The sequence below is a fragment of the Ipomoea nil genome, unplaced genomic scaffold (assembly GCF_001879475.1).
Source record: "Ipomoea nil cultivar Tokyo-kokei standard unplaced genomic scaffold, Asagao_1.1 scaffold3069, whole genome shotgun sequence".
Classification (NCBI taxonomy): Eukaryota; Viridiplantae; Streptophyta; class Magnoliopsida; order Solanales; family Convolvulaceae; genus Ipomoea; species Ipomoea nil.
The window spans coordinates 5,056,459-5,081,525 of record NW_017619497.1 but is presented as its reverse complement, the minus strand read 5'-3'; the positions used below and the strand labels follow the sequence as shown (position 1 = coordinate 5,081,525).

Below are 25,067 nucleotides of genomic sequence, written 5' to 3'. Positions count from 1 at the left end.
CTGCTGTCAAATTCTTCTTGCAAGTTGCAACAGTTTTTTGTTGGATGCAGAAAATTCATATTTTATTAATTTATTTTGTCCCTTTCAATTGTTGTTGACGTGAGCATTGTTAGCTTGGTTTGGTTTTTTTTCCTTGAAAGTTTTGATTTCTCGACCTATTAATGAAAAATTGTATATTTTAAAATTAGATTAACTGATAAACTCGTTACGATTGCTCTCGCGCATGATAGAGAGATTTGAGTTCTCGTGGATGAGTCATTGTTTATGGAAGGCCTACTCTGAGAAGACAAGGTTGATATCAGAATCTATTGAGGAGCATCAAACTGAAGAGCGGGTGTCAATAATCATTAGTAGTCTACACCGCGTTTCCCCCTCTCTTTGTTCCAAAAAAAAAATAATTGAAAGATTAAAATAATTATTTTGTATAAATATGGAAATGAAAAACACTATTTTTTTTCTTTATTTATTCATTTTGTTATTTGCCCTTGGCAACTATGGCAAGTTGGTTCCACACCCCCACCCTATATGCTGTATGTATACAGGATTTGTACATAATGATATCTGTAATGCTTAAAACCAGTAAGAGCTCTCCATTAAAAGTTAAAACCACAAATACAACCCTCATACAAATATCAACCGGATCGGAGACAAAATAAAGAAAAATACAATCCAAGAAACATCTGTGCTCAGTTCAAAAGCTGTCCTTTAAAAATCCAAACTAAAACGAGATTTCACAAGGAGCATGGAATGTTCTTCCACGACATATAGCTTCCAAATTTTCTCCAGCATATGAGCATAGTGGTGAAACTTCGACACCTGAAAGTGGGAAAGGTCAGTACTTTGATAGTTACCACTTTTGAAAAATCCCTATCACGTTGGTTCATAAATAAATACATATCATTGAGGAAGAAATGGATTCTGGTAAAATCTTTCTAGCCTCGATTTTGCTTTACCCTTTCCTTATTTATATGCCAAAACCAGGCCTCTGTAAAGTATCTATCTGATCTGCTTACCTGTTGCATACAAAGGCACCGAATGTGTTAAGAAGCCTCCAGCAGCTACCACCCAACGGGTGTGGAGGCGAAGAACTAGCAGCCTGGCACTGTCTGGAGTGTCAAAGTTTGCCCCATTTGCATTTTTAACTGGAGCAAATTCTTCTTCCCGCAGTACCTATATATATATTGAATAAAGAGTTTGAAATCATGTTATGAATCATACTATTGCTATTCAAAAGAAATTGCCAGGTGGAAATGTCAAATTTACCTCAAAAAGTGCTGTTGAAGGGCTGTAAGGAAATGCATCAAATATGAACTGCTCTAGTTTGTAACCCATTGTATAGCCATGGACTGAAGGAATTTTCTTCTCAGCAAGATGATAGCTGCATAAAAAATCTCTCTACACTAAGCTCCGATAATTGAAGCAGTTCTAGTAATACTTGATCTTTACCATCTCTCAAAAAGAGGACACAACCTAGTTGTTATCCACATAAATACACACACAAAGACGTGTCATGCACTCATGCTTGAATAATCACTCATTTACTACATTTTGAAGCAATATATTAATTTAAAAATAAAAAAATAAAATAAAATAAAAAAACTTTACGTTCTTGGTGTCAAGAAGCTAAATAATCACAAAATGGTCGATGCAAGGATGTAGGGAACAGATTGGGAATATCACATTATGTAGAATATGTTCAACTCTTAGGCTCTTAGCAGTTACAAGTCTACAGAATATAGAAAGGTGGAATGCCATAGATGTGTGTACAAGTCTAACATAGATAGGGAGTAGTGAAGTACTATGTTAACGTTGCTACCAGATTCATTCCTACTTCCTACTGTTCAAGAACCATATAGTTAGCATAGATTACACAGTTATAGATATTCATAGTAGGCAAAATGTCAACTATGTGGGCATAATTGTATAGGAAAACAAATACAGAGTATATATCTTAATAAAGAAGATTAAGATTACTGACATGCTGTCTTTCTCAAGGCCATTTGCTACTTGATTCAGGAAATCCAAAGTAAACATATGCAAGCAAACCTGGAAATAGAAGAGTGGATATCAAGTGACAGGCAGCTAAACGAAACATGTATTTTATTTTATTTTTCCTTGTAAGCAATAAGCGTTCTAGAGAACTTTTCTGAGTTAACACTCAACAAATGTCAAAACCAATTAAAATAATTGAAAGAAATCATTCACCAAAGTGGAGGGAGAAAAACAGAATGTGGTTACAGATTGTTTGGATCAGATATTTACAAAGCAACAATAAAGTATCATTCTTCAGGTGGTAATATGTTTCCTGAACCTTCTATGCTCTCGGAAAACAAGCCAAAATCAACTTCCAAAGCAGATAGTGAAGTGAACTTTTTGGTAAACTAAATTGCAGCATTCAGAATAGCAAATTCAATTCTAGAAAGTAATCTTATTGAAGGAAGAAAACCAGAGGTCATTAAGCAGTAGAGTTAACTGTTGTAATTTAAATATCCAAGAAAATCAGGCATTTGATTTATCTGCTAACACAAAAATATAAAACAAAAAGCAGTGAATTATAGACCAAGCTACAGTGAGGCTGAAACAATCTGAGCTACTCACTGTGGCTCAGGTCCTAATGTTAGTATCCATAAAGTAATACCAATCTTAGTTTCAATTATATCAAAGCATGCTGAAGCAAATCAACTAAAGGATTTCCATTAGCCAGATTAAGACCTATTTTTTATAAAAGGAACAATCAGATATAAATAGCTGAGTAATTGACCATACATTACTCCAACAAAAACGAAGTCGGCCAGTTTCCTGGTTGATTGCGCTTGAAAGTTCAGGATCCAATTCACTATATTCAACCACAGAGAGAGGCCCACCTTTACCTCGTCGTACAAACACACCAACCTTTTCTTGTGGGTATGCCTACACAACCAGAATCAGGGAAAAGATGTTGAATATATAATGTAAAATACAAGCTCACTGTGCCCTATTGAAGGATTTGAAGCAATATTAACCAATTGATATATCTATTTTATAGTTAAAGAAAATGTTCACTGAATCTGGGAAGTTGGAACCCAATTTATCATAGTTTGAAATAGTCATCATGACATTGAAGAAGAAATAATTTACTAATATATAAAAATTTTACTATGCTGTAAGTCTGTAACTTCCATTCATTACCTTTATTTATTTATTTTTATAACTTTATTCCTGTAGAGAGAAACTTATAAATGCTAGACCAACTAATAGTTTTTAAGGAAGGATGCACTAATTGCTGTTATGGAATCTCAAAGGGGTCCTTGTCATGGGAATTTAAAATGCCACCTAAAATGAATATTCACAATTTTCATACTATAATCTTAAAAAGTAAACTTATTATAGCTCATCACTTAAAATCCATGAAAACCTAGTTGCACCAACCAAAACAACAATAGAATTTTAATCCATAGTGGCAAATATGCCACACAAATGATAGGACTAGGGGAAAGACACTAAAATGTTGGGCCTCCTTTATATGAAGTATTACAGATCAAAGTTAATAGTGCCTACAACTGAAATGATTGTTGTGAAATACAGTAAGATACAGAGTGTCACAGAGTATATAAAACTAATTCAAGCATCTTTCATATACAATAAACTCAAATAGAGTCCAATTTAAGTTTACTGGTTGTGTGGAAGGCTTTATCAATCTTTCCATTTTATTGTAAGTACACTAATATTCACAATCATAATACTTGAACTTTAATCAAAATTTGGAAAAGGCTTCTCTGGTTACCCCCAGAGCAATGAATCAACATCTTTCATGTTTTATTTATGAGATTAAATCTTAATTAAAAATTCTCTCAAATTCCTAATCTTATGTATAGAAAGTTGGATTCAAGAAAATGAAATTAAATAAACATCAAATAATAATTTTAAAAAATTACACACCTTTCTTACAACTTTTGCTGCAGCAGATACACCCTTATCAATGAAATAACCCAAAAAGGTTGGATCTGCAACTCGGACCTGTTTTATTAACAGTTATATATAAGAATCAGATGTTAACTTCAATAAAAGAAAGCCATCCAACTCACCATTGAAAGTAAAAAGAGCAGAAAGACTAACCAAAGCATTGTCAACTCCATAGCAATCTACATATTTAATGCCTCTTGTTGCCATATCTTCCAATAATTTTGAATACTTCAATGCTGAAACATTAGTTCAGAATGAATTACTTCTGCCTAGTCTAAGCAATTAAATACAATTCACCATAACAAGAAGAGGAATGTAAATACATAAGTCCACATATTGTACTCCAATTAAGAAAGCAGCCATTGTTTTGTATAAACAGACAGTATTAGAAACAGTAACATACCTGTATAAACTCCTCCATTTCCATCAGGAGACTTAGCTACCTGGGTTTCGAAGGAAATGTCACATTCTAATCTGAACAATACTAGGAAAGAAGAAAAAAGAGGGTAATAAATATATATAAAATCTCGAGTCATATCATCGTCCAAGAATCTTTTCCCCCAGATTCCTGCATCATGATGCAGGAGCCTTGTAGTATTTGGGTCTGACAACTGAGTGAATAAACAAGATAAGCCAGGACAGCTTTAGAAACAGCAATACTGGGATTTACCCCTCCAGTAGCATTATTCCAAATACAGAACAGCTTTAGTTCCTAACTATGAGATTAAAATGTGATCTTATTTAAAGAAAATTATGTGTACTTTATCCTTGAAAAGCCACCAAGGGTTGCACACATGGTAAGGAGGACGGGGGGGGGGGGGGGGGGGGGGTGCGGCAATGCTGTACTATCAATGATTAGTCAATTTTGCTTCGGAAACAACTAACTAACTATATGCCTACAAAAACGTCACAGTGGTTTCCATATGATCTAATGTTAACAGCGGACACATTAATTATTTAATTTATTGTTGCGAGGAAATGTAGCTTCCTGTGAATATGCAACTCTAAGCCTATGAGGTGCAAAAAAACATTTTTATTGTGATAGGAAAGAAATCACCGTACGCTATATGGAGTCTCCATTATAAATCTTCCATCCTTTGAGACACATGGAATTGTGCCCTGCTGGAAGAATGTAACCTGCATCCAAAAACAGTTCCTTTCATTCCAAGTGCCAAAAATAAATGAAAAGATATGCAACCTAAACACCAAAGAACATAATAAATTAAGAGTAATTACTTGATCTTCATCAAGGCCAAAATATTTATGACTTTCAAAAAATTTGTGAGTTGGTTCATCTGTGAATGGACTAGTCATAATGTACCAATGAATTGGAACAATGCCAGCACCTGCAAATTATATACCGCTTAGAAGCATCAAGCATCTGTGAATTAACATCCAGGTGGGAATTGAAGAAGAAGCTCACCTTCATTTGCTGATCTAGCTGCTAATCTTTGGACACGCAAAATTCTCTCAGCTTGGATTTGGAAAAGTGATTTCCCAGACGGAAGTCCAATATCTGCCATGAAAAGGAAAGGACATAAATATATGCTTCTCTCACCTTTGATTTTAATGGAATTGGAGAGGTTTCAGAAAAATCACAAAGTTCCAGAAAATGTAATTTAAAAGAATTGAAAGCATTAATTTGTTAATGGAAATACATAGTAGAAACCTAGGTATGATGAAGCACAGATGGAGGGAACATGTAATTCCATGTGAATCTTTTGCAGAAAGATTGGAAATATTGATTGAATCACATATTCTCCCTCTCTGATTGAACTGCCAACAAAGTAATGAAGACTGCTTGACAAAATCAAATGAAAATGAAATTACTCACTGAAACATCCTTTTGGATCTGAGCTTCCAAGTCGAGTTCCCTGCACCAGAAGTTATATTAAAAAAATATAATAATAAAAAAAAAAAAAAAAAAAAAAAAAAACAACCCAAGAGAGAACCTAAATAAAAAGACATGTGATTGTACACATAAGAAAAAAAACAAAGCCACTTTGTGAACAGATATATGACCACTTACATATTGCAACATAAGTATCCTTAGAATGAATAATATGTTCCCACTATTGGGGGGAGGAGGCAGCAAACTCCTTTCAATTTATTATGGTGTAGTAATTGATAAGTATGATATTTTTAACCTTTAAAATATTATACTTGTCTCCTACTCCAACAGAGGCATAAATGCTGCAACTACTTTAAGCAAGCATAAAGGTCCAGTTGTAATGACATATCAACAACAATTGATCAGCATCTTACCTGCCCACCAGACAGGAGCAACACAGCCAGCTTTCCCTCAGCAATGGCCTTCATACCCACATTCCACCATCTATCTCTATCCTCCACTGTTCGTTCCTCCACCGTGGACACGCAGCTTTCTGGCACTGGCTCTATTGCTGCTGCTGGGAGGCCTTTAAGTTTTAGAGCAAAAAAAAAAAAAGAAGGTAAAATTAGATGCTCTGGGATTGAAAAACTTATTGAGCTACATGAAGACAAGAAATGAACAAAGTTGTGAGCACAGACCTTGAAAGCGAAAGGAGCATTGTATGATCCTATCAATCCTTGGGAGATCTATGTTCTGCAAAGCTAAGAACCTTAATGTTACTAATCTTTACAAGTTTGGATATGCATTTCTATATATATATAACAACCGACACAATCACATTCCATAGTTATAGAAAAATATTAAGGACTATAATTTCATTCTTCTACATAGTAAAAGATCATCCAAAATCTAAATCTATAACATCATTTCTTCCATATAAAAATAACACAGCCTTGAGTCCTTGACCATCTAAACATTCACAATCCGATGAAAAAAATAATTCAAAGCTAATCTTTTACTACACAAACGGTTTTAAAATCAAAAATTAAATCCAGACTTCCAATTTCGCCTTCAATTAGTCAGGAGGGAAGTTCCAAAGTTAGCAAAATTCAAATTGAAAAGATAACTGAAACGGTAATGAATCAGTGAAAGGATGGGGGGGAAATGACCTCAATGTCCTTGACGAGAAGGTCGCGTTCGTCGGCGGAGAGCTCATCCCAGAGGGCAAAAGCGTCTTCTTGGCCATAGTCTTTGAGGCGCTCTAGCAGGGCCTGGGGCGGAGGAGACGCCACGGAGGTAGTGTCGGTCACCTGTTCCCTCATCCTGTGTAGTGTGTCTCCAATCTGAACGATTTTCTCGGTCTAGATCTCTGGGTTTTCTCTCTCTAGATCTATACGTAAGTGTATATATAGGCAGGGAGGAGGCGTCGGGTGAAGACTGTGTGAGCTGTTTTTTTTCTTTTGCTGGCGGTTGGTGGTTATAGAGAGAGAAGAAACAGTGGCGACTGGCGAAGAAGACAAGAATAAAACCAATCCTTTCAAGGTGAGTGAGTTATTTACGGAAATACCCTTCTCCGCCATTGTTTTATCACAAAAGTACTTCACCATGATTTAATCATTCAATTACTATAATAATGCCGAAATTCCAGAATTTGAAACAAAATCAAGCCAGAAATCAAAGTTCAAGACTTCAAGTGTTCAACCCAAAAATTAGCTGATGCAAAGATCTGAATTGTTCCAAAAAACTCAAATTCAAAAAGTTACTCAAAATAACTTTTTCATTCAGCCTTTATGAGCAAGTCATTTTGTACGTAATCAGCTAATATCCAATCGTTAATCAATTAACATTCATTTACCAAACACTCATATGACTTTTTTCTTTCAGCTTGATTAACAGTAGAGGCCGGCGGCGGAGGACGCTTCCGATCACTGCTTCTCCATCAATTTCACGATGTTAAATATTGCGTCCCTGAAATTCGTCTTGAAATATATGCTATGGTTGCACTAAAACTAGAAAGTGATGCACCTTAAGCTTTAAACATATGCACCTAAAATCCAAAAAGTCCTTATTCATAAGGAAAAAAAGTTGTGCATCTTAAGAGTTAAATTCATGCAACTTAATCTGAAAATTGAAGCACCTAGCGAGAAAAAAAAAAAAAATTGAACTTACACAAAATTATCATAATGCCACCACATTTTTTAAAAAATAAAATAAAAATTCTTCATAGCTATTGATTTTGGCTAGATCAGTGATCAAAATTTCACCTTATTTTTTATCTGAGAGCTCCTACGCATTTGATCTAGATTTCACACGCACTTGCTTATATTATGAGATAGATGGTAAAAGAATTGATAACATCTTTTATTTGTATAAATTAATCTAAATATAAATAGAGAGAAAGTTGAGGTTAGGGGTGTTAGCGAACAGAGCTTTCGGCAAATTATTCGTGTTCGTATTCGGTAAGCGTTCTTTTATGTTCGTTTGTTAAAGGTCAACGAACATTAACAAACAAAATTTAGAGCTCGGTTAATAAACGAACAGAGCTTGAACAGTTGTAAGCTCGTTTACTAAGAGATCGTGAACAAGCTCGTTTGTGTTCGTTTACTAATGTTCGTGAACAAGCTCGTTTATGTTCGTTTAATAATGTTCGTGAACAAACTCGTTTGTGTTCGTGTTCACACACACACACACACACACACACACACACACACACACACACACACACACACACACACACACACACACATATATATATATATATATATATATATATATATATATATATATAGGAGTGATCACATATGGCATATACATTAGGTGTGGCAGTGTGGTCAAATAAGAGCGGTCTGATCATTTCAATCCAACGGACAAGATTATAATTTTATGGCGCGCCTATTTATCTATAGCGTAGCAGAGAGGGGTAGATCTGTCATTTCATTCTATTCAAACACTGTGTGAAGGTTCCTTCTACAAGTCATATCGATTCATAATCCCAAAGCACAAGAGAACCGCTCCACTTCTCTCACTCTCTCGGCGACGACGTACTCTCCTTACTCCACGAAAGACGGCGAATAATGGTGAAAAAAGGCAAGGAACCGGCGCGCATGGGTATGAACTCACTGCATTCTGTAATATATACTCGAAATAGACCTTTTTGTGTGTTTTAATTGATGATCGGTGTATACTAAATAGGTAATTAGAGTATTTTCAGTGCCCTACATGCTTCCACTCGTCCATATCGTTTTTGTTCTGTGCATTGTCAATGGCATCGTGTAATATATTTCAATAAATACTGGTGTAATGGTGTATTTTTTCATTGTGCTTGTGTGTTGACTGTAGTGTACATTTCAATACCTACTGGTGTATTCTGACATACCTCAGTTGAGTATTGTAACCAACATTGTTGTGTGTTTTTCTTTGATATTGGTGTATTTTTTGATTGTGCTTGTGTGTTGACTGTAGTGTACATTTCAATACCTACTGGTGTATTCTGACCTACCTAAGTTGAGTATGGTAACTAACATTGTTGTGTGTTTTATTTTGATATTGGTGTATATTTCACTAAGTAATAGTGTATATTTCACTAAGTAATAGTGTATTCTGGACTACATCACTTGAATATAATAAAAAACATTGTTGTGTGTTTTAGTTTTATATTGGTGTATTATTTCTTGTGTTTGTGTTGTTGATTGTAGTGTATATTTCAATAAGTAATAGTGTATTCTGGACTGCATCACTTGAATAGAGTGAAAAACATTGTTGTGTGTTTTAGTTTGATATTGGTGTATTTTTCAACATTGAGCTTATATCATGCAGACACCAAGAGGAAAACATTAGAACTAGAAGATCCCCCGGCAGCAAAACAAATAAGGAGGCAACAAGCCCTTGACTTCATTGATAGAATCGAGGTTGAGCTGCAAAATGAAGATTCCGAGCAACAAAATCAAGATGAGTCCAGCTCAAATGATGAGGAAGATGTACTGGATGTTGAAGACAAAGAAGCTGGCCTGAAGATACGACCCCTTCCCACCCAATTAATGAACCCAATTGCAGACCTAACTGATCCCCAACGCAGAAGTGTAGAAGATATTGGACTAGGGAGACTTCTTGACCTGAATATTACCAATGTCCCAAGGAAGTTGGGGCTCTGGCTTGTTCAAAACTATGACGCTAGGAGCAACACGTTAAACCTGCCAACTGGTGAACGACTACCCATCACAGAACATGATGTTGCTGCCACAATGGGGCTGCCGATGGGAGGCATTGAAATTGTTAAAAGGGCATCCAAGGAAGTGTCTACACTATTGGCTGGCTGGAGAGCAATGTTTGGAAAGACTAACGGCCACATCACCCCCCATATTATGTCTGAGCATATGTTGACACTAAATGCTACTGATCCTTGGTTCAAAAGGCAGTTTGCACTGCTTGTAATGAGTGTATTGGTTGAGCCCCAAGTCAATGGTTATGTCAACCAAAGCTACATTGATAACTTCCAAAATGTTGACAACATCAAGAATCTAAATTGGTGTAGAATGCTCATCAATTCGCTCATCACCAGCAAGCAGTCATGGCTGGACAGTGTTGATGGGAGATACGGAGGACCAATTATTTTCCTGATGGTAAATATACTACCAGCAAGATGCATCTAATTTATTACCCACCGATCAATTAATACTCTAAAATGCAAAATGCAGATATTCTATGTTGACCGTGTGGTGCTCTACCGGAGGACAGTCCCAAGAAGCTTCCCTGCCATGAAGAGCTGGACATTTAAGCTGCTCCGTCAACGAGAACAAGCAGAGATAAAATCTGGTGGCTTTGGATATGGCCGTCTTGAAGATGCCTTGCCATTGGACAGCACACCGTTCAAAGAAGGAAGTCCCCCCCCCCCCCCCCCCCCCATTGATACAATCTGATGTTCGACCCCAACCACTGGCTATTGAAAGTAATGCACCACTTCCCACTGCGTTACAGGTAAAACAGACCACTTGAGTCACATTCATGGTGTACTCCCTTATATCTCTTTTACTGTTTTTAAACCTATTGACTGTTGTGCATCTTACAATGCGGTACCTTAATCAGTTTGTGTGAATAAGATAATGTACTATAATGGTGTGCTTCTTAATAGTATTTAGTGCATATTTTGATATACATTGGTGTGTTTTATTATATCCTTGATGTGCATATGCAGGAGTTTGTTGATGAGATTACTAGCAACACAAGGACAATTGCAACAAGTTTGCTGAGAATATCCAGACTGATTGAAAATGCACCTGCTGCTGTTTTGGAACATCATACATTCAAGCAAGTTTTTGAGTCTGCTAGACAAATGCTAGGATTCAAAGCACAGGAAGATGGACAAATGACATTTACCCAAAGCGAAGACGCCTACTGGAGTGACCCTGAGTTTCTGAAAGCAGTTGATGAGATTGTACGTGCGGTGAACAAAAGGAACTTCCTAAATGATATACCCTCTTTCAGCCTGGGATTGTCATAGGATGAACCAAACAAAAGCTGGGCAGATGTGAGTGAAATTGCACGTGACTACCAGGATGTTAACGAAGCTGATGAGCCTGCTGAAGTTCAGTTGGGTGTGGATGATGATCAAGCAGCAAACAGACACCAAGAATGCCCTGAGACAGCTCAACAAGAACCCCTCTCTGACCACCATAAACAGGCCTTGCATGAGACTCACGCAGCTGACACTAATACTGAGGTAATAAACTATAATAAATCCAACATTAACACACTATAAAACCTGATGCTCTCACCTTTAAATATTACAGGTCACACCAGAATGCCAAGGGCAGCCAGCCCCTGCATCGAGTCCACCCCCCCCCCCCCACCCCAACCAGCAGACAAGGGAAAAGGCCCAGCTAGAGTGCACAGCCCAATTGCACGAAGGCCGATCACATACGTGCTTGACATTGACACACCATTATCTGCAACAGAGGAAGCTATCAGGCAGTGGGTGTTGGAAAATCCTAATCCAAATCTGTAAGCACAACACATTCTAGAAACAATGGTGTGCTGTTTATAAATATTTGGTGCATTATATAATGATGTTGGTGTATAAATATCCTATGCACATTGATGTGCTATTCTATGTGATATTAGTGTATATTATGTTAACTATTGGTGTGTTTATACTAAATGATTAGTGACTGATTGTGTTTTATACCTAACATATTTCTTTTGTTTTCAATAGGACCCAAGAACTGTTCAAGTATGAAGGAAGGGTAATCCATTGGGAAGATATGCTGTCAATGAGGCCAGATTCACAGATCCCAGTCTCTATAATTGATGCTTGGGCAGCCATAATCAACATCCGTGAGTCAGAAAGAGGATGTACGAAGTTCATTGCTTCGTTATGGACAACAGTGAGTTGAACATATAAACCTAGCTTCAACTTTAACCAGCTTACAGTTCTAACAAAAATACCCTTACAATTTGCAGTTGTACACCGTTGTGGACCCACATGGAGATGAGGACGTTAGATTTGCAAGATTCAAATCAAAGTACCTTGAAGACAAACTCATCGCTGGCGACGTTAGGTGGAACAGCATTCTATACGTAAGATGTTAATATACATTTGATGCATCCTACTGTTTATCTATTTGTGGTGCATTACCAAGATTCGTACTAACCCCCGTAAAAAACATATCTTTTTTCTATAACAGTTTTTGTTTCCAATTGTATCATGCAACCACTACTACCTGCTTTCCATTTGCCCACTAATGGAAAGATTTGACATTATTGACAACTCTTCTGTCACTGTGAAGAAAGAAAACAAGTATGGGACTGTGCTTGCAAATATGGTAACGCACTAAACCCTGTCTGATTACATATAATTACTGCACAACTACAACAAAAAATGCTCAGATTGTATTACTTGATGCAGCAAAAATTCTTGTCAAGGTTCTTGTCTGACCTGAAATCCTCATACAAGGCTGAGAAAGTGAACAAGGTGAAATCTAAGATAATGAAAATGCCTTGGAGAGATGCACACAACAAGGTAGATTGTGGGATCTTTCTCATGCGACATTTAGAGACTTTCCGAGGGCAGACATATGATCAGTGGCAGTGTGGACTTCAGAAGGACAACAAGGACCAGTTGAACAAGCTACGAGTTCGATACATGGCTGCCCTAATCATGTCAGACTTAAATGAACACAAACATAGAAACATTCAGCAGGCAGCAGAGTTCCGGCTTTGAGCATGCCATTAATGTGGAAGAAAGACACTGTGAATATCTCTGACTTGACATGTTTTTTTGTGGTTTTTGATGACCAGTAGTTAATTTTTGTGATGCCAGACATCTAATCTGACAACTACATGTGCTCTTTTTGCGCTATAACAATGCACTATATGCTATAGTAAAACGCACCATGATATATTCTAACATGCACAAATATTTCTGTGTTATAAAACGTCTGCATACCTGTAAAATACACCAACCACACAGGTAAACACACACCATTGATATTTATTATAATCAATTTACATGATTCAGTATACACTATTCTGACTGTAATATACACTACATTCAAAACCATAATACATGGTTGAATATATATAAATATGCACCACTATATGACTGAAAACGCACCACTGTCTATTATAAAATGCACAATACCAACCACACTCCAAAAAATCTGATTCTGTGTTATGAATCATCTGCATACCTTTAAATACACCAATCACACATATAAAACACACCACAATCACACATGTAATTCAGAATACACTATAAAATACACCAAATTGTGTGTCAAAACGCACCGTTATGTATTGTAAAATGCACAATTCCACAATGTCTACAAAATCCGAATTCTTTGTGTTATAAAATGTCTACACAACTGTAAAAACATCAAATTCCACAATACAAACCAACTAAGAAAACAACACAAAACTCTAGCCATTTAATGGGCACGTCCTACTATTATGGCCATATTCATCACAAGTATGGCATTTCCTTGATTGCTTTACGCACTTATTCACAGCTTTCTCCCTTGCACTCTTCATCCGCTTCCCGCCGCCCTTGTTCTTAGCTTTAATTGGATCACGCACCTCCACTGTTGACCCCTGAGACACATCACCACAAAATGATTTAATCACACTTTCTTTGCTGCTACCAGCTACCCCATTGTTATCCTCACACCCATCTTTGATAAAAAAACTCCCTTTGCTCACAAATAACACGTCTTAGTTTTTCCAACCGTTCTACATTACCATCAGCCAATCCCACGCAAGCATAAATTTCAGACCGCATTAGATTAGTAAGCACCCTAACATTGTCCACTTTAGCCGATTGGTCAACAACCGTATCATCAATATCAAATATTGGCTTCAAACTAGCACCTTTTGTCCACCGAGACACCAAATACATAGAAGGAATTCTCTCAAGTCCATGATCTTTAAACACAAAAAAAATATGCCTACACACCAACCCCATCCGCTCAAACATCTTGCATGAACATATAGCACTACAGTCAGCCAACAAAACTCCACAGACCATGCCTTCTTGTCACCATCTTTTATCCCATAGCACACCTTACCCTCGCACTCACACAAAGACACCACTCGACAAGAAAAACAACCTTCACAAATCTCTACTTGCACATCATAAAATACAGAAATGGTATAGACATCCATTGCATGTTTCTCCAGCGCCAATGGAGTCTTCAAAACAGGAAAGCATGATTCAGAGTCAGCAGTCAATTTTGCTTGGGCATGTCGTTGTGCACTAATAGCACTATCAAAATGCACCAAAAACTCAACCAAACTGGAATGACCATTGGAGAAACTGCCAAAAAAACTATTTTGAGACTCTGATCGAGATGTTGTCCTAACAAATCCCGACATAAACTCATCATGAAAGTATGGAGATGCCCAAAATGTACGAGACTCAAACAAGTAACGAAACCAACCATTATCACCCAAACCATATTCCTCTATAATACGACTCCATAAATCCTCAAAAGTTTTGGAATCTATAGATTTGTTCCAAACAATGCCATTCAACTTCCTCCTAAACACCTTGTCCTTAGCTAAAACCGGTCCAACCTTCTCGCCAACCTTGCACATTATATGCCACATGCAGAATCTATGTTTTGATGTACCAAACACACGAGCAACTGCAATCTTGACAGCTGGATCTTGGTCAGTAACGACACAAATAGGTTCATGACGCATGGTTTTCTTAAATCTCTCCAAAAGCCAAACATATGAGTCTATGTCTTCCCTCGTAAGTAAACCAGCACCAAATGTGATGGATCTCTTATGGTTATCAATTCCAGTAAATGGGACAAACACCAAATTATACCTACATAATGCACAACCCAATAACTACTGAATATACTAAATATAACAAAACACACTATTTGAAATCAAAATATGCACCAATATATTATACATAATACACAATAACTATAAATTACTAACCTGTTAGATCGGTATGTAGCATCGAATAAAACAACATCACCAAACAATGCAAAGTTCTTCCTTGATACTGCATCTGCCCAAAAAACCCTTGTAAGCTGATCAACATCATCAACGTCATATTCAAACTCGAAAGCCTCACACAATTCACGTCTTTTAAAAAGCGTATCTATGAATAGTTGAGCATCACCATTCAATATGTATGCCATCAAATCACGCTTGAAATTCTTAAAATCCACCCCAGTAGCCCCAACATTGGAATACTCACCAACAATCTCCTTAAACAGCTTATACGACCGAACATACCCAATATTTGCCCGAACACAACTTGCAATGAACATTTGATGGCCAGTATCAAGACTACGATTCACCTTTAAAAACTGCTTAGCAATAATTGAACACATCACATGAGTGTGTCGTTCCTCCAAAAAATGCACAACAAACAGTCCATTAGACTTACGCTTAAACACCACTCTAGCCTTGCAGCCAACCCTATTTGTCACCCTCCGTCTCTTCACAACAATAGGCTTACCATCACCAACACACGTAGATTGAGTACTATAAATACTCTGTTTAAACCCCTCTCGGCTACAAAATACCTGTCTCTCCACAACAACACCATCCCTCCTCCTCCGAATTGTACCCTTTCTACAATCAAAACCAACATACCCAGCATACTGTTTATAAAAAACAATAGCACAATCCAATGAATCAAACGTTTGCCCCACCATAGGCTTCAAACTATCAGTGCAAACTGGACGCCAATACTTAGTCAACCCAGGAGACGTTTCCAAAACACATGCATTGTCTTCCGCCTCAACATCAGTCAAACAGTGTTCACTGGCACCCTGACCACTAGTCTCTACAGCAACATCAGTTGAATTCCCTTCATCACACTGACTCCCACTTCCTTCTACGCAACCATCAATATGACCACCACTGCCTTCTACACCGGCATCAATTGACGTATCTTTATCACAAACGAAGCCCACCGGGTCCATAATAATAGCTGCACACCATGTATATATAATAACACACTAAAATAACCAATGCATGACATTTGGTAACTACAAAACACATAAAATACTATACTACTTAATATGCACCACAATCATTCAACTTTCACACTATATTAACACAATAACACACAACATCGTAACAACAACAGTGACTTATCTCACCACCAGAAAAATATCAAACCAGATAAAAAAACGCTATACTACATTAATATGCACCACGATGATTCAAATTTCGCACTGTATTCACGCATTAACGCACAACGTCGTACAGCAACATCGACTTATCTCACCCCCAAGAACAATATCAATCCATATAAAACCGATATAACACATCCATGACATAACAAACGCATATTATTATGATCAAAATAAAACTACAAACGTCAATACATCAATACATACCATTCTCCATCGCACAAACTGCCCGGTATACTCAGATTGCCCTACCAACTGATCTCCGGCGACCTTCTCCGATTTGCGAACCGATCGCGATCTTGAACTTCCCGAAATTGTGATGTGATCGCTATCTTGATCTTCTCTTCACCAAGTTGCCGATTCTCTCCGAGTTTACATATATAGAACAGAATAGAATAGAAATTACCTTATATACATTCCCGTAACCATGTAAATGAAATTACATAACTACCCCCACTTACCAAAACGCGAACAACTCTTCCTTATTTTTGAAAATACGCCTCTGCCGTTAGATTGCCTTGATCCAATGGTTCAAATATAACCACACTGCCACACCTAACTACACTGCCACATTTGAGCATTATTCTATATATATATATATATATATATATATATATATATATATATATATATATATATATATATATATATATATATATATTAGTTTTGTAGTTGTGTTGTTTGTTTGATTATTGTTCGTGAACGTAGATTATTATTGTTTACGAACGAATTGTGATCATGAACATGTGCAGGTGTTTGTTTATTAAGTGTTCATGATGAATATGTTCGTGAACGTGCTTGTTAATAAACATGTTTGTGAACGTGTTTGTTACCGTTAATGAACACGTTTGCGAACGTGTTCACGAACGTTAACAAACACATTCGTGAACATGTTCGTTAACGTTAACGAACACGTTCATGAACGTGTTCGCGAATGTTAACGAATGCTTAACAAACGAACACGAAAATGATTTTCAAAAACCTTAACAAACGAATATGAACACGAACACTCCAAATTCTTTAACAAACAAATACGAACAATCTCCGTTCGTTTATGTTCAGCTCGTTAACAGTCTTAGTTGAGGTAAACCACAATATGTGTCTCAATTGGATGGCCTATAAATTTTTCTCATCTAATGACACATTATTTGACTGTTAGTAAAACAATATTTATAAACTAATTTTAAGTTAATTGATAAATTAAGTTGTATCTTGAGACAATTAGTCAAAGAAATTCATATTATATTATTCTTCTCCCATAATGCAGGATTCGAAGAAAATCAATTAATGCATGATTGGGGTGGGGGGCAAAGGTTTTTATAAAGCTAATATAATACATATTTTAAATAATATTTTCGGCTGTATCAAGAGAAGCATCAATTACTTCAATTATATAGAGTTTAAATACGCACAACTGTAGTACGGTCGTCATTACATAATAATGATGATGATACAAAGTAATAATAATAGCAATAGCTACTTTCAAAAGTTTAAGTAAAAATGTAAACAAATAGTGTATGAGAGGTGGCAACGAGCAGGTTGGACCGGCTCTGTTTGACTCGTCATTGACCAATTTATTTTTTTGACTTAATTCGATCTAAAAATAAAAATTAAATTTTGATTCGGTATATAATTCAGTTTAAAATAATAATAATAATAATAATAATAAATATTAAAAATTATATACTGACTCATATAAATTAAGTTTCTTTCTAAATTAGCTTTACATGTTTATTATATATTTATTTTCACCTATTTAACTTAAGAATTATTACAAAAATAAATGAAGAAATTAATAATTAATAATGTAATAACATTTTTTTTTGAATGCTACTGGCATGTAATAACATTTATATAACAATAAGTTTACATATTGCAACTACTAACTACTATGAGGTATGTAAGAAGAGTAATTATCCAATTTTTTTAAAAATAAACATTTACAATATAAAAAAATATTTTTAAGCAATTGATAGGAACCAATCAAATCATGAATACAAGGAGGAAAGGATAATCAAACCTCCAGACCAAACTGAGAATAACAATCGAAGCTCGAGCAAGGCAGTTAACAACTTGATTCGTTGATTGACGAACACACCTAACAGATAAATCTCTAAAAGAGCTAATCAAACGTTTACAATCATTAATAATAAGGCCTCTAAAGCTAAAATCTATAACATTATGAGCCAAACTCTTACTCAAATGCGGACAATCTATTAGTAATTACTAATTAGTATGGTAGTTAAGCCATTAGATAGCTAAATAGTAAATGCGTAGTAATTTAATATGCATAAAACCAGTTTCACAGCTTCTAATGTGATAAGCTCATGGACCATTAGTCGTTTTAAGACACATAATACTTTTAAGTATTATATATTTGATGAAACGATCTCACACAAAATTAATCGGTAATCAGATAATAATATGTGTTATAGTTGTTGTGAATTGTGATTACAAAACTTATAAATCTGGCAATCGTTATGCTCTGGACCCGTGTCCAGCATGCATGCTGGACACGGGTAACAGTGCCGTTAGGCACTGTTATTTTTATTTTTATTTTTTTAAAATATTTCAGATTCGTTATAGGAGTATATGTTCATAATTTTATTACTATCTGTTCATAATTGTAAGTTCATAATGTCAGAGCTTTATGTTCATGATTCAATAACTGTACATTCATACTTCCATAACTGTACATTCATACTTCAATAACTGTAACGTCATAATTTTCGAAGCTCTATGTTCACAATTTTAGAGCTCTATGTTCATAATTTTATCACTATATGTTCATAATGTCAGAGCTCTGTGTTCATAATTCCATAACTGTATATTCATAATTGCATAACTGTACATTCATAATTGCATAACTGTACATTCATAATTCCGTAACTGTACATTCATAATTAAATAACTGTAAAATCATAATTTTCGAAGCTCCATGTTCACAATTTTAGAGCTCTATGTTCATAATTTTATCACTATATATGTTCATAATTGTAAGTTTTTTTGAAATATGGCGTACCAATATATTAAATCAAAAATTGAATGATAGAGTCAGGAGGGATTAAATCCCAGTACATAGAATGATCCTGATCATGGGTTAATCTAGCAAGAGTATGCGCATGTGAATTTAAAGTTCTTGGAATAAAACTAAGCAAACAATTAACGAAACTACTAATAGCTATCCTGCACTGCTCAACCAGAATTCCAGTATACGATAAATTCGGTGTAGTTACTGCATGAACCGCATTCTTTAAGACAAGACAATCCGTAAGAATATCCACCTCGTTTTGTAAGTTAATAATGTTAGAATTCTGTATTTATAATTTTATAACTTACATTCATAATGTCATAACTGTCCATTCATAATGCCATAACTGTACATTCATAATCCCATAATTGTACATTCATAATAGCACAAACGAATAACGCCGTTAACGGCGAGACAAAATAAAAAAAAATTAACTGAAATAACGCGTTTTTCTTAAAAACGACGTCGTTTTGGACTCATGTCCACAATGCATTGTGGACACGGGTCCAGTGCATAATTTGCCTAAATCTGCTGGTCAGTAAATTTTATTATTTGGGTACCATAAAGGCCCACTTTGTAAAAACCTGATTTTCTGAATGGTTTAAATTGGGCCTAGATTTAATGCCTCCACTTCGTACATTCTTCTCCTGGCCGTCATGTTCTTAATGAAGGAGGCTCTTATGAGTCTTACCTACTTTTAAGACATTTTAAGTTTCATATTCAAATATGATTAGTTTTTGTCATTTTGTGTATGACTAGAGAGCTTTTGGTAGCAATAAAAATTTAAAAGCTGATAAAATAGTGTAATATTTGACTTAGAAAATGTGGGTAAATTGAGAATCTAATTCATTGACATCATGAAAAGTAAATCTCACTTTAAAGGGGTTATGATTCTTTTTTCAAGTAACTGACAATCTACCAAATTTATTCAATTACACATTTATAACCATTATAAAGAATAACAATACTGTTTATCGAAGAAATTTGACTCTCTCAACACATTTTATATAATATTTTTTATATTTTGAATATTCTTATTGCAGACTTGAATTTTTTTTGACATATAATTTATTAATTTACAAGTGATTTATTATACTCTCAATTGTTCATTATGTTTTTTTTTTCCCTTAATATTTGTATATAACAAGGATATATTTGATGCTTACAAATTTTTCCTATGAAAGCTTAAACAAATCAAACATTTTAATTAATTTATAGATAATTTAATTCTTATGTTTTCAGGGTAACACCGAACATGTTAATGAATTTTTCTTGCAAGCTTATTCTCATCAAATACATTATAAATATTTTTTCAAGAATTTAATTGATAAAAAAGTATCAAACGTCACCTTAATGTACCTACTTATGAAATATGTGACCATACAAAAAAAAAATTATAAATTTTTTTAAAGACCTACTTCTTTTAAGCTAATTATTATTGTTGTTATTATTACTATTATTTGGTATACTAATGTAATATTAGAATTTTTTTTTTTTTTGAAATTTCTGGAATAGGGGAGATGGGCAAAGTTGATTCCTGGGTGGCGAGTTATCCCGACAATTGGACAATGTTACAATTTCCCAGATTCTTCATCTTATCTGCAATTGTGCATTGCTTTTAGGAGGAAAAACCAATGTAAAACACTGTACATTTTTGTTTGTTTTTAAAAAACAATCTTGAAGGACGATTATAATTGAATTTGACCGACAGATCTATAAATTTTTTAAATTACTAGTAACAATAATCTATTTTTTTCGTTATTAAAAATATCTAATATGAAAAAAGCAATTAAATAATTAGTATTATATATTCAAACAACAAGATTTGTTAGCCAACAATATTAATAATTACTTACTAATGTTTTTAACAGAACGAGAACACAAGATATGTGTGAATAGTATTTAAAATAACTTTTATGTGTTTTTTTTTTTTTAATTACTGTAACAATTTCAAACTTTAGAACCGTATGTGTTAACAAAGATAATAAGAAAGACAAACTTTACAAAATGATCACATGCTATGTTTGTTTTTCTTTAATGTTTAACTAAAACAAGTAAAATACATTAAATCAGAAAATTGATATACAAAACGTATACGGGGTGTTTGGTAAACAGCTGCTAGCTGATTGTGTTAGTGAGTTTGATTAGTTGATAACATTATTAAATTGTAGAAAAGTGTTTGATAAATTAGTTATTAGCTGATAACTGATTACAAACAAAATGACTTTCTCAAAAAATTGATAGAAAAAATTGTTTTGAATAACTTTTTGAATTTTAACATTTTGGAATAATAAGATGTTACAAAACACTAACTAATCAAACACTCATATTCATTGTTTAACAAAGTCAAACGGCTAATAGTGATCAAATAAACCAAAATTGGTTGATAAACTAACTATGTTATCAAATCGGGTCATAGTAATTTTCAAGGATTAGAAATAATAAAGTGAAAATATATATACATATACATACATACATACATATATATATATATATATATATATATATATATATATATATATATATATAGTTAGGAAATTAATGTAGTCTCCAATTTCGTTCAATTGAAAAATAGTACTCCGTATAACATTATAGAAAATTAGAAACAACAAAAATAAACCATAAATCCATAAGTCTACAATTATAGAATCAAAAGCTACTAGACACACTTAATCAGTCACCTTTTTCAATTGATTCTATTGCGTATGACTTTTTTAGTGTGATTTATATTTCATGTGTGGTTTACTAGTTATTAAACATAAACGATTTTTATTTGATATACATATTTAAATAAAGGAAAATGGTCAAATAGGTCCTCGAACTTTAACTTAAAAGTCAATTAGATCCCTAAACTTTTTAAAAGTGTAATTACACCCACCAATAATTCATTTAGGTGCAATAAAGCCCAAAAATAAATTAATGACATGCTATCACAGGTCATTAGGGTTTAGACCACCTTTCGGCAAAAAAAAAAAAAAAAAGTGACTGGTGAAATTTCCGACAAAAAAAAAAGTGACTGGCGACTGACGAACGGTCGCCGGCGGTCACTTTTTTGCCGTTCACTTTTTTTTTTTTTTGCCGGAAATTTCGCCGGAAGGTGACCTAAATCTTAATGACCTGTGATAGCAGGTCATTAACTTGTTTTTGGGCTTCATTGCACCTAAATGAATTGTTGATGGGTGTAATTGCACCTTTAAAAAGTTTAGGAGCCTAATTGACTTTTAAGTTAAAGTTCGAGAGCATATTTGACCCTTTTTTTTTTTAAATAATGATTGTGAATTTCTTTAGTTATCCAACGAATATTACTTTTAAATTTTAATCATTTAAATGAAAATAAAAAAGAAAAAAAAAACAAGAAAAGATGTAAAGGTAAACACACATTTTGACCTTTGTACCATTCTAGTTGCACGTTCTCTTGTACAAATCAACATTATTATCATTATAGAAATTACTGTTCTATGCATAAAAAGTACATCTGAACTAATGCTGGAATTATTATTATTTTTTAAAAAAAATTAAACACACTTCCCAAAATTTAAAAAAGGACAAGATTTAAACACAACAATTTGTTGTTTCGATAAAAATGAGGAGGTTGTTTTAGTTTTTCAATAACCTTATTAAAATTTTAATATTAGTAAAGTACGTACAAAGTATAAATAAATAATTAAATAATTAATTAATTATTAAAAAATAGTTAAATAATTATATATAAAAAGAAAAAGACAATTTCATTGCATATCTTTGTACTGCTTTTAATTACTTCCATTATCGAGTTCCAAAACTCAAGAAAGGAATATTGTAACACATCTATTAACAATGACAATGCAGAAATACATTAGCACAATAATGCAACGTGACGTAACAAAGTTAATAGTACTAAAAAAAATTAATTAATAAAATAATTATAGAGTGTTAAATAAAGGATCATATTAGATACCCATAGTCAGGTTTTGATGTGTTATTTTTTTTTTTTCTGAAAATAGTTATTAATTTATGGTGAGATCAATCAATTTATCAGCAATTCTTATAATTAGAAAGTTTTTTTAAAAAAAAAAATTCTAGGAGTGCTAATTGTAGATGTGAGAAACATTTTCCTTAAATAAATATGTAACGTCATATATCTCACATTTAGGACGACATTCTATCTCATTTATCTTTTATTTGGATGTTTGTAAGTTAGTTGAGACACATCACGTGATTTATTTTATCTACCAGTACAGTCTCCATGAGAAGAGCGACAATGAACTCTTAAGTTTGGGATTCAAATATATCTTCATTTAATCAATTTTGGATAGTTATACAATAGAAGGTTACCTAAGTTATCATGCATGCATGCTACCCAAGGCTTAATATAATAGTTTTGGATGTTGTGGGGGTGATTAAAGCTTCATTTAAGCTTGTAGAACATTTAACAAACTTGAAAATAATATGAAAGGACAAAATTGAAGGGATCTTATATAGTTGCATGGCTGAATATGCATCTATTATGAGATTGGTGAATTGGTCGAAGATGAGTGGAATACGATTATCAAAATAGATATTTTAATATCAAGTTAACAATGAACTAATTTAAAATTGGTTGATTTTGCAAAAGTGCTTAATGCACATTGAAATTGTTCTCAATGTGTTATCGATCTTGGATCAACAAACAAACTAATTTAGGAGATGCATAATTTTTACACTCATATAAGATTTAGATGCATAGTACAAGATACTTGGACTATCTATCTATTGTAAATTAAAATTAACCAACGCATTCTCTTGCATACAAATTGATGACAATATCAACTACTCAACTTCTTGGAATTTCATACTCTATATTATTATTTACTGAAACTCCACATTGACAATTTTATATTGTATAGTATGTCAGTCAAGTTAGGTCGGACAATTTACTTAGTAACCACAAGGTTTTAAGTTCGATTTTTTTTTTTTTTTTGTGGGAACTGTTTATTGGGGTTTCTTAGTTTGAGTCGGTCAATTGCGAGCAATCTAGAAGCTAGTTAGCTACAAGCAACCTAAACTGATTTACCTCATAGTGTTTCTCACATTCAAATTACAATACAATACAATATTATATTATCTCAACTAAAGAATAAAATATGCAAATCTTACAATTTACTTCATCCACCAGTTTCCAGGAAAAAACCCATCACTCCTAGTACTTGTTGAAGTTAGGATTCACTAGTTATATTATGGACTATGGTCACTTAGCTTTGCAAGGTGGATCATAGTCCAAAGATTTTACCTCATTAAGTTTTTTTTTTTTTTTTTTTTTTGTAGAAATAAAATTATTGTATAAAAAGTATACTATATATTAAAATTTTTTAACTGAGACCTGGCCTTTTTAAAAAACATTTATAGTTTTTTTTTAATTTTTTAAAAATGAATTTATAGTCAAATACATTGTGGTCTGATGGCATCATTGTTATCATTCTAAATGGAGTCACAAATTTTAATCCCATAGAGATTGTAGTCACACAAAAAAAAAAAAAGTGAATCTATAAGTATATAAAGTCATTATTTTAATTACATAAATTTGGTTATAAAAATTATTGTAAGTACATAAAAGTTCATTAGTGTAAATACATAAATTCATTACTATTAA

General features: G+C 33.9%; 2 protein-coding genes across 2 annotated transcripts; both read right to left on the bottom strand.

Annotated features, from left to right (window-relative positions):
* Positions 1 to 558: 558 nt before the first annotated feature.
* Positions 559 to 7,373, bottom strand: LOC109165115 (UDP-N-acetylglucosamine diphosphorylase 1-like). Its single transcript, XM_019313745.1, has 15 exons — positions 6,943 to 7,373; positions 6,472 to 6,526; positions 6,208 to 6,359; positions 5,777 to 5,816; positions 5,366 to 5,458; positions 5,179 to 5,288; positions 5,005 to 5,079; positions 4,346 to 4,385; positions 4,096 to 4,178; positions 3,919 to 3,996; positions 2,767 to 2,910; positions 1,979 to 2,046; positions 1,264 to 1,378; positions 1,014 to 1,170; positions 559 to 816 (listed from the first exon to the last, which is right to left on the bottom strand). Exons 1-15 carry the CDS (start codon positions 7,093 to 7,095, stop codon positions 719 to 721), a joined length of 1,461 nt encoding a protein of 486 aa, XP_019169290.1. The 5' UTR covers positions 7,096 to 7,373; the 3' UTR covers positions 559 to 718.
* Positions 7,374 to 13,687: 6,314 nt separating this feature from the next.
* LOC109164782 (protein FAR1-RELATED SEQUENCE 5-like) lies at positions 13,688 to 16,215 on the bottom strand. The gene is made up of 4 exons (XM_019313332.1): positions 15,218 to 16,215; positions 14,289 to 15,098; positions 13,974 to 14,211; positions 13,688 to 13,858 (listed from the first exon to the last, which is right to left on the bottom strand). The coding sequence occupies exons 1-4, from the start codon at positions 16,213 to 16,215 to the stop codon at positions 13,688 to 13,690; spliced, it is 2,217 nt and encodes a 738-aa protein (XP_019168877.1).
* Between the last annotated feature and the right edge of the window lie 8,852 nt (positions 16,216 to 25,067).

What these genes read in the sequence shown, in the direction of transcription:
- LOC109164782 (XM_019313332.1), bottom strand. Translation starts at nt 16,215, where the DNA reads ATGGACCCGGTGGGCTTCGTTTGTGATAAAGATACGTCAATTGATGCC. An exon ending in GCTACATACCGATCTAACAG is followed by an intron (nt 15,099 to 15,217) that starts GTTAGTAATTTA and finishes TGCATTATGTAG; the next exon opens with GTATAATTTGGTGTTTGTCC. An exon ending in GATGGTGACAAGAAGGCATG is followed by an intron (nt 14,212 to 14,288) that starts GTCTGTGGAGTT and finishes GTTGGTGTGTAG; the next exon opens with GCATATTTTTTTTGTGTTTA.
- LOC109165115 (XM_019313745.1), bottom strand. Translation starts at nt 7,095, where the DNA reads ATGAGGGAACAGGTGACCGACACTACCTCCGTGGCGTCTCCTCCGCCC. An exon ending in TGCTCCTGTCTGGTGGGCAG is followed by an intron (nt 5,817 to 6,207) that starts GTAAGATGCTGA and finishes CTTCTGGTGCAG; the next exon opens with GGAACTCGACTTGGAAGCTC. An exon ending in TAATGGAGACTCCATATAGC is followed by an intron (nt 4,386 to 5,004) that starts GTACGGTGATTT and finishes TTCGAAACCCAG; the next exon opens with GTAGCTAAGTCTCCTGATGG.